Source organism: Heliangelus exortis, chromosome 8, assembly GCF_036169615.1.
Source record: "Heliangelus exortis chromosome 8, bHelExo1.hap1, whole genome shotgun sequence".
NCBI classification, from domain to species: Eukaryota; Metazoa; Chordata; class Aves; order Apodiformes; family Trochilidae; genus Heliangelus; species Heliangelus exortis.
Window position 1 is genome coordinate 10,502,559 of NC_092429.1, and position 15,422 is coordinate 10,517,980.

Below are 15,422 nucleotides of genomic sequence, written 5' to 3' on the forward strand. Positions count from 1 at the left end.
AGCACACACTTTTTTTTCCCCCTTCAGATTTGCACCACAAAGAGGGTTAAATTACATTATGAAGGCACCCTAACTCTGCTCCTCCTTTGGAGGTCCTGACTTTGAAATATAAATCTTGATGTAGTTTTCTTTGTGCATACACATGAAAGCCTCAACCACTCAAAGCAGATACATCTGGGACAAAAGACAGCAGGAGATTACAACAACACATTGTGACAATTTAATATAAGACATGAAGAACAGCATACTGCACCACACTGATACCACAGGAGCAATTTCACAGGGAACGCAACGTTATTCAGCATCTGTGCTGGAATCTGGCCAAAAGGCTGCAAGCCAGCTTTTCGGTCATGAGGATCAAGCGATTTTTTTTTCATCCCAAGCAAAATAACAAGACTTACAACTTAAATGTCTCACAGAATAGAGTACCTTTTACTACCCAGAGCCTGTAATCAGGAGGAAGATGTTGGTTAGGAGCTGAATTAGGTGCCAGAGTGCCTCCTTACCAAATGAATGACTGCACACCTGAAACATGGAAGCTCTAGCAAGTTCTGATTACATGCTGATCACAGCTTGAATGATTTGGAGATATCTGAAGTCTGTGGTCACAGGGTTGCAGGTCATGATGCAATTTAAAATGCAATTGCCAAATCTAACTCTAAGAACCAACTTCCTATCTGGACATTGAAGAAGCCAACTGAAGGGTATCTTCCAGCTGCTATTCGAACGCTTCTGTTTGAAAGTGCTCCCACTTACTTTATTGAACCTGGCAAAAGGGTAGTCCTTCCCTTCCTCTGCTGCTCTCCTCCAGTGGTAGAACATTGCTCCATCTTTTCTCGCGGGGTTGGTGAAAGGCATCCACTTCCAGGGCCGGACTTTCTTGGACCCCAGTTTTGCTTTGACTGTTCGATAACCCTGAGTTGTATCACTTGGCAGCAGAGGAGGTGCATCCCTGTGGTGGAAAAAAGCACTGGCTGACAGGAAGCATGAAGCAGCCCAGGACAAACCCAAAACGATTTTTGACTCAGAGCAGGATCTGCCATGACAGCGTTTAGGGTGGGAAAAACAGAGTTTAAGCTTCATCCCAGGCTCTGCACTTCCCAGACTGCAATGCTTCCTGCACTGAAGGGTGGAATACACAGCATGGATGGGCCTGAACAAAACCATCTGGAAAGAAAATTATGCAACAGACCTCTGAGGCAAGGGCACAGTCCATAACAAGCTAGACACAGGCTGCAGCAGAACTCTTTTTGCAGAAATAAAAGCAAGTGCTATTCCCAGCTGTGAAAAAACAGAGAACTAGATACAGAAGGGTAAGGACTCTGCCTTGTCTGTATCTAATTCACCTCCTACACAGAGTAAACCCCTCAAATTCAGATGAGAAGAGAGAGACACCGTCCAAAGCCATCTAAGAGAGAAATGCACAGGCACAGGCCAAGCATAAAGGGGAATCAATCCTGGTAGCAGGGCTGCCCATGGTTCCAAGGGGATGCTACCCTGACACAAAAAGCCCCAACAACTTGCACAGCTGATGATAAGCTCTTACTTTTTGTCAGAGTAGAGGAGTGCATAAACTTCTCGGTGCATTCCTTCCGGCCTCTTAAACGTCAACGTCTCTGAAGATTTCTTGGATTTTTTCTGAAACAGAAAAAAATCACATTTTAGATTCAGAAATAGCAAATCCATAAGGGACATCAAACTACATAACCTGGTGCCTTGTGATGGTTTTCACTTTTATCTGGTTTTAGACACCTTGAATTTCTCCAGGAAAGTGCCTGCTCCTTGTGGAAGATGCTGACAGACAAAACGTGCCCACTTCCTGCAACAGCATTCACCAGTGCTCCAAAACTTGTTGCTGCTGATAATACACACTGAAATTCCAAGTTGAACATCTGGCTCTAGTTTTCAGAGGCTGGGGCACTAAGATTTTTTCCACTAGGTAAGCACTGTTCTCACGTGCACTTAGCTAAGTGATTCTCCACCTTTTAGAGAAGGTAACAACAAATATCCTCCCACTCTCTCAGTTTTTGTCACTTTGTTCTGCACCAACTTCAGTTTTAGCCTGTTGTGATCAAGCCCTTGCAGTAGTCCCATGTCAAAACCACCTCCAAAAGCAAATCCCCATCCCACTTCTGCTCTCACATTTTATAAGAAGAATTGAGTTTTTTACATAATTTACTTGTGCTAGGAATTCAGTGTGGACAACTCAATCTGGCCCCTAAAACCTTGTCAGAACTGATGGTTTTTAAGGCACACTCCACCCTCTATCACACACATAAGTGTACAATGGATTTGTAAGTGTACAATGGCTTTGGATTCAGGTGAGGAGGTGAGGATATAAGCCTCCTTAGCAAGGTACACTTTATATAAATGGGCCAAGTTTACTGAGTGGTCCAGAGCATTTGGTCTGACTGTACCATCTTTACAGCTACCACCCATGTCACTACTATTAAGTACTTGTTTACCACATTGCTACCAACTCTTAAACCAGAATATTCTGCATTAGCAAAACTAACACAGTATCATAAATTGTACAAAATTCATGCAGGCATCTTTATCAAGCAAACTCAAAATCCCATTAAAAAATAATAATCCATGATCTTGGACTACTTCTACTTTCCATAAAACTTCATGACAGACATTCATTATATCAGCACCTTTTCACTCTTAATCAAACACCTTTCTCTTACCATATTCACCACTTTGCCCAGGAGCAATCTAAGGCCAACTGAGGAAGTTACCCATGTGTCACCACCCAGGCTCCTGGAACTCTCCCAGAGTTCCCAGATTTATTAAAGGTTAATATCAGCAGGCCAGAGATCACCTCAGCCAGCTCTATGGAGTTGAGAACAAATTACTTGGTCCTACTGATTTAAATGTTTTTATGTCTAGTAATTTTTGTTTTATCATTCTCAGTCACTAATGGACTGGAAAGTACTTCACAGTTCTCTTTTGATTTAAAGACATCAATCTGCTTCTTTTCTAAGTGAGAACAAATCTATTTCCTAAGCAAGTGCTGCACTGTTCTTAAAATTTTTGCTCTCTCCAGGGAATAATGGCATATAGCTTTAGTTTGGTTTAGTTTCTGTAGTTTGTAGAAATTCAGAATGCTTCACTCACAGCCATGAGAGGCCTCCTGCACTCCTCCCAAAACCTCTCACAGTTGTACCTCCCTACTCTCCATTTCCATTACAGCAAATATGAGAAGAAAACCATCTTATTCTCTGCTTCAAAAGAGAGACAGAAAGCCCCCAGCACTCCTTCAGCTCTCTGCTAGCTAGCAGAGTAACACATCTACATCAAAGAACCAGAACTCCAAACATTCAGTAGTACACCACAGGCTGAATCCAGCCAACAAGCTGCTCACCTGACACACTGTTCACCAGCACACCTGATTTCTAACTGGGGATTTCAACATTGCAGCCTTTAAATTACAGAAATTCATCAGTTTTCCATTACACCAATTTCACTCTGCACCCCAGCCCCAGCAAGGCAGTCATGAGAAATACAACTAGAAGTACCTTCAGGGACAGGGTGGTTGTGTATGTTTGGTTTTGTTTCAGTTGCTTATTTGCAATCAGCCCATCCCTGTACCAGATAGCTCCTGGGGATTTCATCTCCCTCAGCTCATTTCCATGCTCCTCCACATCTCATAACTACTCGTGAATTGACCTTCTCTACCCCAGACAAAGCATGGGACAGCCAAAACTTTGCACAAATTTAAAATACAGAAGGCAACAATGTACCATAAGACATCACAGCACATGCCCTTAGCAGAGCTTACTGGCTTAACCACATTCACACAGGCAACACATCCCAGCTCTCCCAAACCACAGCCACACACCTTCCCTGCACAGGGACTGCTCCCATGGTTTGCAGACATTTACTATTCGATCAAGCCAGGCAACATTTTTTCTTCTAAACTAGAGCCACTAGGACCGTGTTATAACGTTTCCATCTGCCTGCAGGGCAGATGATAAGCACACTTTACATTTACTCCACAAAATAGGAATTTTGAAGATGGATTATAATGTCCTGGTGCCAGGCCCAGCTCACCAGGACACCACTTACACAGCTCCATCTGAAATACACAGTCCCAAATGCCACAGTGCAGTTAACCAAGAACACCAGGAACCCAAGAGTGCAGCCACCCAGACATTTCCAGATAGCCCTAGGAAGCCCCAAAATAAGTGGGCTTACTATTATACTTTATTCCATCTTTTTTTTTTTTCCCACTATTCACCCCAGACAGATCACAAGCAATGTCATTCTGTGCCTATATAACAAGACCCTCAGCAGTCCTTCAGATCATGGCAGTTCACCTTATCTGAGTTGATGATATCCTTTTTGTTGATGGTGCCCGTGTTCTCCGACTCCACACCACCCAGCTCCAGGATGTCCCGCACGTCTGCACCCGTCGCCATCTCTCTGCCTGCCCCTCGGCCTTCTCTGCTGCCGTCCTATTTGTCCCCTCCAGCTCTGGGGAGGGCAGGAGGGAAACCAGGGGTTAATGTGCACCTCCCGCGGGGGCTACTTCAGACACACACAAACAGACACGTGTGTATATGTATGTACACACGCGTATCTGTATACACACACGCACACGCGTGTATCTGCACGCGTGCACACGCATATCCACGCGCACATGGGTATCTACATACACACATATTTATATACACACACGTATCTACATACATACATGCGTATATATGCACGCATACGTGTATCCACACGCACACACGCATCTCTGTACACGCACACACACGTCTATCCACACACACACTCTCACCCCCTCAGCCGCTTCCCCATCCCCCCCCCATCCCAGGCCCAGCAACGGGGCCTTGTACCCGGCCGGTCCCGGGGGCCGCGTAGGCCGAGCCCGCGACCTGGAGCCCCGCGTCAGGGTCCCGGAAACCCCAAAGGAGGACGGGTGGGCCCAGGCCCCGCCGCCGGGACCCGCAATCCCGAACCCCGCCGGTCCCGCGCTCACCCACCCGCGCCGGCTCCAGGGCCAGCGGGACGGTGCGATTGCCACAGCGGCCCGGCCAGCGCCACTTCCGCTCCCGCCGAGAGGCGCACGGAAGTGCCCGGAACGCTTTGGGGTGCGCACCGCAGGACGGGGGTTCGCGGGTTCGCGTCCCGCTCCCGGCACGTCGCAGCAGTCCCGGGTCCGGTACCGCCGATGCTGGGTACCCCGCGTCCCGGCAGCAGCACCTGCCCCTGCACCCGCCCGGGATCGACGTACCTCCTTCTCTCTTCCGACCGGGGAGCCCGCTGCAGCCGGGACTCGCTGCCGCGCCAGAAGGTGGCAGCACAGCCGTGCTCGGCCCCGGCCCCACGGGTGACTCCAAGCCCGGCCGGAGGCTGCGGTCGCTCCGTGTGGGGGAGCCCGGGGCTGCAAGGCTTCCAGGCTACTCCCACCCCTCCAGTTGCCCGAGGAGCCAGGCTAGGGGTGCCCATTCCCCTTGGGGATGGGTCGCTGGGCTCTGCCTCGCTTGGAGAGGGGCACCAGACCGGGGACGGGACACCAGAACAGGGACGGGACAGCGCTGTTCTCTCAGGGATTGTCCCCAATTCCCATCAGAGCTTATCGGGACATTCCCCGTATCCTCGACGGGTCCCCAGGTGCTTTCTGGCGGCTCTGGCACCCTTCTGCTCTCCTGCCAGCGTGTGTTGGCCCCGACAGTGGTGTCTGCCAGGTGGCCACCGGCCAGGCATTGCACCACATGGCACATTTGGGCTGCCCATCCTGGCTTCGTTTTACCAAGCACACGCTCCTCACCTTCACACTTGGCAGGATAGCCCTCCCGAAGCGTTCCAGATGTGCAGTGCCTACCTGAGGCCACTGTCAGCCGGGAGTGAAAGATTCATTAATAGGACTGTCCCGTTTTCTCTTCCCTGTGGGAGGAAAGAGGGGGAAATAGGAACAGCAGCGCAGGACCACGAGGGACCTTCAGAAATCACCTTCCTGCTGCAGAGAGGCAGAAGCAAGGCTTCCTGACACTGGTTTGTCCAAAGCATAGGGCATGCAGGTCCATGGGGCTCTTCCAGCCACCTCAGCCCAGGAGAGCGGGTGTTCCATGCCATCTCCTGTGCAGATCCCCAAAAGGAGCTGAAACCCACTGGGTCAGGGTGTCTCCAGCATGCAGCCTCTCAGTGCTGGCCAGGCCATGCTGGGGTTGCCACCATTCCCATCCCACAGCCGATTCCTTCCCACAGGGACTGACACATCACCTCCCCACCAGGGCCCAGCCAGCATATCCCAACAGGAACTGGTGACACCCTCCAAATATTATCCGTTGTCCCCAGGTGACAGATTCATTTAACATCTTTTCTGCCCATCCCACGCTGCCAGGGTTGGCTTTTTGCGTCAACCTTTCTTCCCACGTGGGCAGAGCTGATCCTGAGGTATCTCCTGGCTTGCCCATTTGCCTTCAGTTCTGCCATATCATGCCAATCCTTCCCTGTCAGCTTGGATGTGCCCATTTCTCATGATTTCTAGCACCTTTCCATGCTCTTTTGCTATGAATGCCAGGATGTGCCACACTCCCCCAAGAGAGGTCTGCAGAAGGAGGCTGAGCTTCCCAGTGCTGCTGTCCTCCATCCTAGCAGTTTCACCCCTGCCCTGCCTGCCTGGCACTGCTGCTCCAGGGAAAACTTGTAGGACCAGAGAATGAGAACAGTTGGATTTGCCCCTCCTTAACACATCATTCACAGCCTGCTCATGTTAAAGAGTGCTTGTAGGAAATAAAGCCAAACCCAAAATAAAACCCAGAGGCAGGTGGCCATTCAGTGTCCTTGAGCTTTGATTATCTCTCCAATTTTAGGCCTTACTTCCTCAAGCCCATCTTCCAGCAGGACTCAGCCCAAGCACAGTGCGATAAACTTAATCCTCTTCAGCAAAACAAACCCATGGGACATTTTGAGCTCCTTTCCATGGAGCAGCAGCTTTTTAACCTCATGAAAGGTGGAGCATGTGGGCAGCTGGACTCTGTTAATCACAGTCTGCCTCCCCCACACCTCTGTGAGCGTGGGTGTCACTAAAGGGCTGTGTCCCACCGGGCACTGTATGGACCTGCAAGCACATTAGCTAGGTGCTTCTGCTAACCTCATCAGCAGTGCAGCAATTAGCACTGCCTTCAAAGGAACCCGGAGATGCTTCTGGGCAGCAGCTGCTGCTGCATCCCAGAGTTTGCGCAGCCTGCAGAAGAGCAAAAGGGCACAGCTGAACACCTTGGTCAGCCTGAACACACTTGGTCCATCCTTGAGAATTCTGCAGAGGGACAAGTGCCCAGGTCTGTCACCTACCTGGACCACCACCTACCTGCCTTGCCAGAGTCCACAGGATACAGTGGGTCAGGGAAAGCCAGCAATGGCAGGAAGCCCAGTGCTCCTGCACTCCGGAACAGCAAAAGCCAGCAGCATCACTCACTGCAATCCACATCCTGCCACCCTGCAGGCACAGGATGGCAAACCTGGGAGACCTCACTGACATACAGCAGCTGCAGAAGGGTTGTACATCTAGCCCTGTCAGGAAGGCAACAGTGGCACTCTCCCAGCCAGCTGTCCACCCATCCCAGGGGCCTGGGGGAAGGATGCTCCTCATTCCCTTTGCCCATGCTCCAGGTGCCAGGCATGGAGGAAGAGGGCCCTTGGCCAGAGGTGTGCAAACCTCCATGCCAGGGCCCGAGGTGTGCGTGTCTCCCAGCCTGGCACCAGCGGAGGAGGACAAGTGCAAACACTGTGGCCTGTGGGGCATCATGAGGTTATCTGGGGCCCAGCAGTGGAAAAACTCTCAGTGTGTGACTAAGACACGATAGCACCAGGTGTGGGTCCAGGCAGGGCAAGTGAGCTGGGGAATTATCGCTTCCCCATGGGTTCAGGTGCCTGAAGCCAAATGTTTCCTAAGGGTGCGGTGACAGCCACAGTCACGGCCCCGTTATCACAGTGCCTGGCCCACCCCAAGTGTCGGGGACACCAGGGCATGCTGCTGGACCTTCCCCCCATGGCAGGGATAGCACACTTCCCACTGGCCCGCCAGGAGCAGGGACACCAGCCCTGGGAGCAAGCTTCAGCAGGGACACCTTTGCCCTAGGGATCTCATCTCTTCCATTATGGCAAGGAAAGGTCTGTGTCAGCCCCTTCAAGAACCCCCAAATCATCCCCCCCTTCCCTGGAGCACCCAGGCTGTGTCCTACCTCCAGTGCCCATGTGCCCATGTCCCATCACCAGCTCTGTGCTGTTCCCCTGGACAACAGCAACCCCAGAATCGAGCCCTTGGGCAAGGAGTTGTCCCAGACCTGAAACTCCCCTCTCCCCATGGCCCCACACCCCTGGGTCAGCAGTGTGGGATGTGTGGGCTGCATCATGGAGAATCCCCATGAGCTGGGTTGTCCCCATAGGACAGAAATCCACCCAAGCTGCTCTTTGTCCCCCTCTCCAGCCATTAAACCCCTGTGGCCCTGCTCCTGGTGGCAGGTGTCTGCAGGGTGCCAGGCCACACTGCCATGACTCGCATCTCTGCTGGGAAGGTGTTTCACCATGCTTTGCTCCTTCCCTTCTCTGCTTGCCTCCCTGCTGCACCCCAAAGACATGGGGCTGCACCTTAAGATTTGCAGGGGGGCCTCAGAGACCTCAGCATCGCCCACCACCACAGCTACCAGGGCCCTTTTTGCCAGGAGGCGACTGAGGGGGAGAGGTAGGCCAGGCTGGTGAGGGGAGTGGTGACCCAGAATGGGCTCTGCTTTGCCTTGCCAGCCAGCTTTCCCTCTGCACCACCCCTGCAGTAGCCCAGAGTGTGATCCAGGACACAGGCACTTGCTCCAGGCTGGGCCATCCACAGACCCAGAAGTTGTACATGAGTAAATCAGCTCTTTGGGCACCAGCCTGGCCTCTCTGGAGTGTCCCCCTCTTCCCTTCAGCACAGGACACACTGCTAGTTCCATGTCTCCTGAAAAGCAGGGTCCCACCTGGCTCACTGGTGTGTCTTGGGTCCCCATGTTCCCCTGCCAAGCCAGGGCAAAGCACTTTCCAGCTGACAGTGATCACCTGAGGCAGGGATCATGCCCCAGCTCTGCCTTCCTCAGTGCTGCCGAGGGTGTTTTCTTGCTGCCTTCATCACTTTGCAGGGCAGGTTTTTCTGTGGACAGGACTGGGCTCTCCAACGGAGAGTACATCTTTGCCCAGGCAATTGGAAGAGGGTGTTTTTTATTAACAACAAATTACCTGTAATTGCCATTTCCACTACAGCCACTCCTCGCCCAGGCGAGTTTCCCGGCCGTGTCAGTCCCTGCAGCTGTGCCCCATCGAGTTCCCAAAGGAGCACCTTGCCCAGGCTCCAGGGGAGCAAACTTGAAGATGTTCTGTCCAGAGAAAGAGAGAAAGCACCTTCCCCTGCTCTCGCCTCCATGTAAGGCATCGGCAGCAGAGCCAGGCCTTGCTCCCGCCCCAGCACAACGATGATGAAAGGCGAGGAAGAACTGGTTTGTGCTCTGATCTCAGAGCTGAACCTCAAAACAGCCACGGACCGTCACTCCGGCTCCCAGGATGCTTAGGGAGGAGAGGACAGCAGAGCCAGCCTTTCCAGTGGGACGGGATGGTTGGAGAAATTCATCGTTCCCCTGGAAATAAAAATAATAATCATAATAAAAACACAAAGCCAAAGATTACTTATATGCACACAAACACGCAGGCACGCACTCTCTCCCCATCTGGCTTTGCCAGCCTGACTCATCGCTAATTCAAACAGCCCACACCTTTCCCTCTCCCTCCATGTGACGTTTTGAACGAGTCTCTGGGGAAAAGGCAGAAGTTTTGCTCTGGCCACGCTACCAGCATTACACTGTTCCCTTTGGGTATCAGGGGTCCTAGGAGCAAGGCACCCCTGATACCCCATCCCAAGTCATTTGTGTCCCAGCATTGGTCACCCCCACCCAGGAACCTCTCAGAAACTGGGGCAAGCAGAGGGTGGAGGCAGCTGTGGAAAGGACAAGTGATTGAGCCTCGTGGATCTGTGACACCTGTGGATGCAGTCCCATGGTCCCACAGGCAAGATTTGACATCCCAAGCTGTTGCTACCCTGCCTTGAAGACACCTACAGTTTTGTACCTGCTCAGGGCAGCCCCCAAGGCTGGGTGCTGGCCCAGGGACACTTAACCTGACCCCAAAACACTAGGCAACCCTCAGGGAGGCATCAGTCCTGCTCTGCCATTCTCCTTTATTTTTACAGCTTGATTCTCCACAGCTGGCAAGCAGGAAATGGGGACGGGATCAGCCCTGCCCATGCCCTGCTCCCAGCACAGTTACATCCCAGATCCGCTTGCAGGACGAGGAGCCCCAGGGCATCCCCCAGCCCTGGCCGGCAGCCTGGGGTTGCGGCGGTGAGCACGGGAGAAGGAAACCACCACCACCACCCTGGGCCAGGGCATCTCACGGCGTGCTCCCCGCGCTGCCAGCGCAGTATCAGGTCCGGACAAGCCCCGGCCTTCAGAGGGATGCGTGCATCACGGGTAATCAGCCGTGGGAGGGATGGAGCCAGACCTGCTTGCTGAGCTCGGGACCTGCCAGCACGCTTGTGCTGAGTCACCACCTATTAACGCAGGGAAACCTCAGCACCTGAACCCCGCCAAGCTACTCCCGGGAGGACAGCGCGGACGGCACACGGGGCTGCCACCGACCTCACAGTTGTGACCACAAGGACGGTGCCACAGAGGTCCCTCTGCAGGGGACAGCGGGACGGGATGGCTCAGGAAGAAAAGACAGGACCAGCGAGGCTCCTGGTAGTTTCGGGTGCTGTTCTTCTCGGCGGTGACTCACCCCAGGACCAGTCACGCCATCCCGGTGCCGCAATTGCCCCATCTGCAGATTAGGGAAACTGAGGCACGGGGAAGTGGGGTGACTCAAGAGCTGTTGCACAGGAGATGCTGCTCAGATGCCGAAGCTTGGGCGTTCCCCATTGATCCTCCACAGCTAACTTAAGCAGAAATGAACATCGATGTAAATATTTACTGACAAGCAGCCCAGCCTCACCCTCTCCTCTTAGAAGCAAGCTTTAAAGTAAACTCCCCTGGCTCTTTCATGTTTACATCTTGTTTATTTATTATACAGCAGATCACAATATTTCAACAGTTTGCATATAAAGAAAAGTAACATTTCAGAGTGCGAGAGACCTAACGTGCCCAAGCAGAGAAATGTTAATTAACAATATACACAGACGGGAACAGTGCACTTCCCAAAGCCGAGACTCATCTGTGTTCCCAGCTGGAAGAAAAAATATATTAAAAAACCAGAAACATTATATATTACTGCTTTGTTTAATTTACAACTTGCTTTGCAGAAGCTGCACATAAAGACTCATTTTCCATTGAGTTTTCTCTTTTTTTTACCCCTCTATGAAAGATTCAAGTATAGCAGAAACCTGGGCATTCATAGCTGGACTCACTGTCCTTTACACACTAAATTTAAAAAAGCAGCAAGGGGAAGGCAGCTGCAGCAGTACCTGGTGTCATCCTGAGGGGAAGAACAAGACAAATGAAAGCAGACAAGAGCCAGGAGAGCCATTTTAGGCTCCTGAACTGAAAATTGTGGGAATGGCCTGGACAGGATTGCCCAGCAGGGTCCAAAGCTGGAAACAGGAGCATCCCTGAGCCCTGTGCAAGGTGACACTGTGCTGCCAGCCCCTGCAAACCTTTATAGCCACCAGCCATGGTCAGGTCCCACCTTTGTTCCATCCCTCCTGGGCTTTTGGGTCAGGAAGTTTGTTCTGATCACCACAACCGAGAAGACCTGCAACCCACTTCCCAGTGCTGTGACCCACACCCAGTGGGTGCAGGTCTCCAGCCAAAACCTGGCCAGAATCAGTCTCCACAGTCCCTGAAGCCAGGAGGATGCCAAAATTGGAGGGTGAGGAAGGTTAAGCTGATGCCAAATACAAGCCAGGAACTCTGGGGACAGATCCCTGCTGCACCAGTTGTCCTCACCTACCCTGCCCCTCAGAAGAGTGCCTGTCTGGGGGAAGTCCCCCAGGCACGGGGAGGTGAGCAGTGGAGCCTGGACAGGGGTTGGAGACACTTCTTGCAGCTTTGCTCCCCATCTACACCCCAAAGCAGCCCTTCCCCACCCCTTGGCTGGGCCCAGCTCTCACAGCAGGGGCAGGAGGAGAAAACTAGTTATCAACTACAAGCGGAGAGGGCTGGGTGGCCGGGCTGCTCCTCAGTGCCATCCCCGGCCCGACGCTATTTACACCGTGAGCTGGCTCTGGGGACACCGAGTCCGGCCACAGCCCGCCGCTCACATGTGCCGCTTCATGTGGAGGGCGAGGTGGTCGGAGCGGGAGAAAGCCCGCTCGCAGAGGTGGCACTGGAAGGGCCGGTGCCCTGTGTGCTTGCGGTAATGGCGGGTCAGCTCGTCGGAGCGGGCAAATTTCCAGCCACAGCCTTCCCAGGTGCAGTGGTAGGGCTTCTCACCTGCGGAGGAGAGGGGGTGTCAGTGGGCTTGGAGGTCTCCATGGTCTCACTCCTGTGGTCCCCTGCCCACCACCATTCAGAGTAGAGCCCTGCTGTGTACTCCCCCTGTGCACCTCTACCTGACCGACCTCTTCTTTTGTCCCCCATCTCCCTGCCCTAACCCACGTGCTTGGCTGTCCCACTTGCTCTCCATGGGGCTCGTCCTCTGGGCACCCCTGCACTATTGCAGCACCCGTCCATGTGCCCACTCTCCACCTCAAACTGCCCACCCCCGCTGTGAGGCTACACAACGGGCCCCGTCCCAGCTGTGCCAGAGGCTCTCGCTATGTGCCCCCAGACTGGCCCTGCCCTTCGTTTGCAGCCAGGCCAGCTGGGAGGGCTCCTCCATGTATCCCCAAGGCCCTGCCCCTTCAGGCACCCCTGGGTCCCGAGGCCGGGTGTCATAGGGGTGGTGTAATTGTTTGCCTCGGCTCCCGTTTGCCCCCGACCTATCCCACCACGGGGATCCTGCTGAGCACTCCCCGGGGCGTCACTACTTGCATCACCATGCAGGACTCGCTGAGTACCCCCACCCGGCCTCACTACGGGGATCCTCCGTGAGCCCCCAGACCGACCGCGGGGGCCAGGAGGAGGTCCTCTCCGTGCGTCTTCAATGCCACATCCCCCAGTTCCTGGCCGCACCCCCGGGAACCACACCGGGGCGGGGGCGCGGGTCTCACAATGCGCCCTGGTCCCCCCGACTCCTTGCACATTCCCGCCCCCGCACCCAACCCACCCCCTTACCCGTGTGGGTCCGCATGTGCGCCTTGAGGTGGGAGCTCTTGGTGTAGGTCTTGCCGCAGCCCGGGTATTCACAGTTGTGCGTGGCCGTCCGCTTACGCGCCCAGGAGCGACGGCCGCGCTTGGGCTTGCAGTCCTCGGGGGGAGCCCCGGCCGGGAAGTACTCCAGCACCGGGGAGTTGGGCGGCGTGACCAGCAGCCCGGGCAGCCCCGCCGGGCCCGGGCCCGGGCCCGGCCCCTTCAGGGGCTCCCTGAAAACACTGAAGTGTCCATGAAATTGAGGCGGCGGCGGCGGCTGGGGGGCGAAGTGGGGCGCGTAGCGGTGCGGGGCCACGGCGTAGTGGGGTGGCAGGTCAGCCAGAAGGTGGGGGTCTGCGCCGGGAAGCGGCTCCTCCGGGGGCCCCAGGCGGCCATGGGCGAAGCCCGGGTAAGGCAGGGGCGGCACCGGCACCGGTCCTGGCCCGGGACCCGGTGCCACGCGTGGCTTTTGCTCTCCGCCGCTCGGCCCCAGGTACTCGGCGGCTGGCAGCCCCAGCATGCAGGCGCGCTCCTCCGGCTGCTCCTTCTTGATGCGGGGCCCGAAAGGCTGCGAGGGGTCCAGGGGCAGCGGGCGGGCCAGGGCCGGGTGCAGGGGCGGGTGATGATGGGGGTGGTGGTGAGGGGGTCCGCCGGGCACCCGGAGCTCCGTGTACTCCCTCCGTTGCAGGTCGCAGTGGCCGGGCAGGTCCGGTGTGAGCAGCTCAGCCACGTAGCTGTGGCCCTGGCCCTCGGGGTAGGGGGCCGGGAACTTGCCCGGTGTGGGGTAGGAGCCGTCGCTGTCGTAGGTGGTGCCACAGCTCTCCGGGGTCTCGGGCAGGGGGTAGTTGGGGCCGGGAGGCCCCTGCCCGCCGCTGCTGGTGTGCGCCAGGATGAAGTCCAAGTCCACGAACTTGCCTAAATCATCCTCCTCCCGCTTCACGGCCGCGGCGCCGTCCTGCTGCAGCATCCTCTGCGGGGAAAGGGGCGTCAGGACCGGAGGGAAGACAGCGGCGGCGGCGCCCGCCACTCGGGCACCGCGCTCCGCACCTCCCGCTCGGGGCGGCGGCTCCCCCCAACCCGTCCGACGGGTCGGCACCGCTCCAGCTGCGCCGCCGCCGGGGCGCCCTCCGACGGCGGGAGGGGGGCCGCCCCCACCAGCAGGCTGAGCTCCAGCCCAGGACGCTCTGCCCTGTACCCCCCTCGCCGCCCCCTCCCCGGTGCCCGGCGCTTACGTGGAGCATGTCGGCGGGCCGCTCCTCCAGCGGCAACAGGTTGGCGAAAGTAGAGATGGAGGGCAGGGTACTCTCGTCCACGGCCGCCGCCATGGCGGGCCGGGCAGGGGGGACCGGGGTCAGGGGGGAGCGCGGTGCGCGGAGCCCGGCACCGCTCCGCTCCCCGCGGCGGCGGCAGCGCTGCTCTGGACCGCCCCGCGCCTCTAAGCTGTTAACAGCATGGCTGCGCCCCCATTGGCCCGGCCCTCATTGATATTCACCGCTGCCGCCGCCCATTGGCTTCCCCATCGCCCGGGGCACGCCCCCTCCCGTGGGGCTGCCCCGGCAGGCGGAGGTCGGCGACCGCGCCTGGCCCGACAGAACTTCGCTTCAACATTCGCCGGGCCGGGGCACCGTGGTCGGGGAGGGGGTTCCCCCCGCTCTGTCCCATGGCAGGAGAAGGGACAGGGGTGTCGGTGTGAATAACAAAGCCTTGGGGGTTCCTTCTGCCCGTCCCCGCGACGTGAGTGGGGCGGCGGTGCCCTGACGCCTCGTCCCACGGTGCGAGCACGGAGGGGGGGCTGGAGATGGCAGAGATGGGTGTCTCGCGGTACTCTGCCCCGAGTGGGGCAGGGGTAGTGTCCGTGTCGCACGCCAGCCTGCGTTGACGCTAGTGGGTACGTGCCACGGAGGCGTGGTGGGCATGGTGGGCGGCTAGAGCTGAGGCCACACTGGGCATAGCTCTTGCCATCAGGGACAGTGAACATGTCAAGTGAGCAAAGGTGGTGTCGCCCATTGTGTGTAATTGTGCCAGGTGAGGTGGCTGAGCCCAGGTGCCCCCCCACACCACTCGCTTCATGTAACAGAGCCTGTGAGGCCATGGTTCCCCCCCACAGCAGTGCTGTTGGTGAGGCAATCAGCAGCCCAATGCGCACCAGCTCACATCTGG

At 55.9% G+C, this 15,422-nt stretch overlaps 2 protein-coding genes across 4 annotated transcripts in view; both read right to left on the reverse strand.

The window, feature by feature from the left end:
• The window catches only part of DMAP1 (DNA methyltransferase 1 associated protein 1), a 32,385-nt gene extending 27,276 nt beyond the window's left edge, over window positions 1-5,109 (reverse strand). Inside the window, exons 1-4 of one of the 3 annotated variants that reach the window (XM_071750384.1) lie at window positions 4,995-5,109; window positions 4,323-4,479; window positions 1,547-1,638; window positions 757-952 (exon numbers count right to left, since the gene is read on the reverse strand). In XM_071750384.1, coding sequence (XP_071606485.1) covers window positions 757-952; window positions 1,547-1,638; window positions 4,323-4,424 — 390 coding nt within the window. In that variant the 5' untranslated portion in view covers window positions 4,425-4,479; window positions 4,995-5,109. The other 2 variants (XM_071750385.1, XM_071750386.1) reach the window with 2 other exon arrangements.
• A 5,963-nt stretch (window positions 5,110-11,072) lies between these two features.
• On the reverse strand, window positions 11,073-15,421 carry KLF17 (KLF transcription factor 17). The gene is made up of 3 exons (XM_071750387.1): window positions 14,495-15,421; window positions 13,248-14,232; window positions 11,073-12,464 (listed from the first exon to the last, which is right to left on the reverse strand). Exons 1-3 carry the CDS (start codon window positions 14,585-14,587, stop codon window positions 12,289-12,291), a joined length of 1,254 nt encoding a protein of 417 aa, XP_071606488.1. The 5' UTR covers window positions 14,588-15,421; the 3' UTR covers window positions 11,073-12,288.
• Window position 15,422: the final 1 nt, after the last annotated feature.